Source organism: Limulus polyphemus, unplaced genomic scaffold, assembly GCF_000517525.1.
Source record: "Limulus polyphemus unplaced genomic scaffold, Limulus_polyphemus-2.1.2 Scaffold8007, whole genome shotgun sequence".
NCBI classification, from domain to species: Eukaryota; Metazoa; Arthropoda; class Merostomata; order Xiphosura; family Limulidae; genus Limulus; species Limulus polyphemus.
In genome coordinates, this window is record NW_013673617.1 from 25,344 (window position 1) to 29,291 (window position 3,948).

Genomic DNA, 3,948 nt, shown 5'->3' on the forward strand with positions numbered 1-3,948 from the left:
CAACACTTCCATATTCAGTACTGCAAGAACCATATCAAACACTCAACACTTCCATATTCAGTACTGCAAGAACACTATGAAACATCCAACACTTAAATATCCAGCACTGCAGGATCCCTGTCAAACATTCAACACTTTAATACACCACAATGTAGGATCCTTTTCAAACATCCAATGATGTAAGATAGCTTTCAAATACTTTTAGAACAATAACTTGCATGAAACAAGAGTTATGATATTATGGGTAAGAGTAACCTACCATTACTAACAAAAGGATGCTTTATTATCAAAAAGAGAAATATAGGAGGGAAATATCATTAAGTCATACTAAATTAACAATAACTGGTACAGGAGTATAATCAAAACCTACACTAGAAATACAAATGATAGAAGATAATTCTCAAACACTTAATATTTAGTATCAGTAGTGTAGGAATACTGTCAAACATCCTACACCAGGTGATACAAGATCACTCTCAAAACCTGCTATTTTTATGATTAGTGGTATATGATTTATGTCAAATGTATAACACTTTTTTAATTCATATTAGAGGCTGTCTACTACACTTCTAAATCACTTAAGACTAACAGTAAAGCATAATTATCAAAATATATGATACAGATCACTGTCAAGACTAAAAAATCCATAAGAACTGTTCTATGCATAACAAAGACTTAAGGCCTAGAATCGTATGGCATTACAAACTCCAATAGCTAAGGATTAATGCATCACCATATAAAATATGGAATTTATCTTACACATCCTTACTTCTATAACTCACACACTATCTTTCAAAATACAAGCACCACAAATACCTGAATTTTATTTATGTAAAACACTTTATATCCATTTTTTCTTTTAATGTTTTCCATCCCTAAATGCCTGGAAATTATGTTTCTCTTTCTTTTTTGAACTACTTATATCAGAGACAAACAAGCAAGATAACAATTATAACATCTATTAATTCAAAAATCTAAATATACAGGTATTTTATAAATAAGGCAGAAATGTACCTGTATTGAACTAAAGAAATAAACATATTTTTTATAGTAGTAACAAACCTAACAAGAATAATACCTTGTATCATGAAGTTTTTGATAACTCTGTGAAACTTGGATCCCTCATACTTATATCCCTTGACACCTTTTCCAGCAAAAGCTTTAAAGTTATCTACAGTTTTGGGCACAATTTTCCCAAACAAGCCCATTACAATTGTACCAGCTGGATCTCCATCAATTGTAACTTCAAAAGTTACTTTATCAGTGATGGTAGCATTTTCTCCCTAGAAGAAAAAAAAAGCATATACTGTGAATTGGTTTGATGACCATGAAGCAAAGATTAACAAATGATCAACTGGTAAGTTATCACAAATGTTTTGATACAGAAACTACTTTAAGGTACCAAATAATTCTAGGCAATAGCTATCGTAATAAGTTAAAAATAATGCTGGCTACATACAATATTGTCAGTTACCTAATGTACTGGAATACAGATATTGTCCTAAGTTAACCAAAATACTATGTGACATTGTTGTCAGTTGCCAATAATACTGGACTACAAATAATGTTGTAAGTTACCCATAATGCTACTAGGCTACAAACACTGTTGTAAGTTAAACATAACACTAGACTATACACAGCAATGTAATATTTCCAAATTGCTAGGTTACAGATGTTGTGGGTTACCCAAGCTGCTAGGGTACAGATTTTTAACTTACCCATAATATCATGCTACAGATAGAGTTGTAAGTCACCCATAATACTAAGCTACAGTAAGTGTTGTAAGAAATCCATAAAGCTAGGCTACATATCTTGTCATAGTTAACTTAGCCTTAATGCCAAACTACAGACATTACTACATATTATCTGCAAATTGTAATTCTAAGACATAAGTGCCTCTAGTGGCTCGGTGGTAATTCTGAAGGCTTATAATGCTAACAGTTGGGTCTTCATACTTGTGGTTTGTACAGCACAGGTAGTTCATTATAATTTGTAAATTGTACAGCTTTGCACTTAACAAGAAACATGCAGTTATAGACATTGTAGTAAGTTATGTGTAATGATTTATAGTAATAAGTTATGTTATTAAACTATAGACACTTTTATAATTTATTTGTCATGCTAGACTACAAACACAATAGTAATTTTTTATAGTATATACTAAGCTACAAATGTTGTAGTTTTTGTAATGCTAAGCTATATAAATTAAATAGTACATTATCTGTAATACTATTACTATACTACAAATTCTTGCAAGTTATTTATAAATACTAGACTGCAGATATTGTTGCAAGTTTTCTATGCTATCATAATTATGCTACAGACATCTTTGGCAGTTATCTGTAATGCTCTATAAGTATAACATAAGTCTCATTGTTTACTTTGTTCTAACAGTTTATATTTTCCCATGTTCCATGTCACACAATTCCGTATATCAGCAAAGAAAATTAATTCTAAGTATTTTTTTCATACCATAGGTATGTATATTAAAAAATGTCTAATTGGAAAATATCTAAAATTCACAATTTCAAAGTTTACATATATAACGCATTAAAAACTACTAAAATATATGGTGGTGCTCTATATTACGAAATAATATACTATATGATATATCCTAAGACCCAAGATATTGGTGGGTGCGATTTGAACACGACTTAAGTGTAAGATGGAAATAGACTAATTTCCTTCAAAATACCTCATTTGATATTTTTTGGTTTTACCAGCTCATATTTTATTACAATATGAAAACATTATATCTACTTTCTAAATCAATCTAGGCAATTATTTAGATGTGGCATAAATTATTAAATGTTAAGGCGTTCATAAACAACGACTCTTGGAAATGAATTAGAACATAAAAAACACTATACAAGTATATTTGTTATGACCATTTTGTGTAACAAGCGAAATATTGAATCAGATTTATCACACATTACCTAGTATACAAAACGGTTTGGTACTTACATAAACAAATTGCAAGCTACTGCAAAACACCAAAATTATTAAAACTGAGAATGAAATCATTTTGAGTACGTTATCACCTCCACATCAGAAGTGGGTGTAATCTAAAAGTTTTTTGTACAGTAAGAAATTTGAGGAGGGAGGGCCCTTTCTAATGGAAGATCATTCTGTTGATGGGCCGCTTAGGTTTTTTTTTTTTTATAATCAAAACAGCTAATTTAAATTTTCTGCTGTTACAGAATTTAAAATGTTATGTTGATTTCCTTATTAATTTTTCTTCACAATATTGAGTATCGTGAAAGTTAAAAATAATACTCCCAATAATTATATACATATATATATATAACACAATAAAAACAGTTTTTCTTGGTGTTTTTTACAAGCAACAACATTAATTTATTACTAATGGGTAATTATAACGTGCTATGATTCAAAATTATATATATCCCCAGTGGTACTGAGGTAAGTCTGGAGGCAATAATGCTAAAAACCAGTTTTCGATACTGTAGTGAGCACAATACAGATAGCCCTTGTGGAGGTCTGTGTTTAACTACTGTTACGACAGTGGGGGTCACGTGACGAGTATTCTAGAAGATTCGCTAGTGTTTTACGACAGCGGAAGTCAAGTGACGCTGGTAGCACGTGTTGAGAGTCTTAGAAGTTTCTAGAACAGGCAGTATTATCGTATATAAGTGCGCTAGACAGTGAGAGAGACAGACGACTTTGAATCGAATCTAGTTCGGAAGTTTTGAAGCGTGTGAGTTAGGAAATATGCCACGAAACAGCGCACGTGTTAGTAGTCATACTGAGAGAGGGGTGAAGGATGTGGACGACCCTCGCCGATGTATGAATGGGTCGGTTACTTCTTGCACTGATGGTGTGTCGCAAGACATGGATTTCGATAGGGACTGTGCTAGTAAACGAGTACGATTTGACTCCGGTTCGTATGTCGAATCAATCGGACACAAAAAGTCAACTACGGACAGG

The 3,948-nt window shown here is 31.9% G+C and overlaps 1 protein-coding gene across 1 annotated transcript in view; it reads right to left on the reverse strand.

The window, feature by feature from the left end:
- LOC106475043 (peptidyl-prolyl cis-trans isomerase-like) overlaps window positions 1-3,117 on the reverse strand; it is an 8,924-nt gene extending 5,807 nt beyond the window's left edge. Inside the window, exons 1-2 of the mRNA XM_013935741.2 lie at window positions 2,965-3,117; window positions 1,079-1,283 (exon numbers count right to left, since the gene is read on the reverse strand). Coding sequence (XP_013791195.1) covers window positions 1,079-1,283; window positions 2,965-3,024 — 265 coding nt within the window. The 5' untranslated portion in view covers window positions 3,025-3,117. The remainder of the gene's footprint in view (window positions 1-1,078; window positions 1,284-2,964) is intronic.
- Window positions 3,118-3,948: the final 831 nt, after the last annotated feature.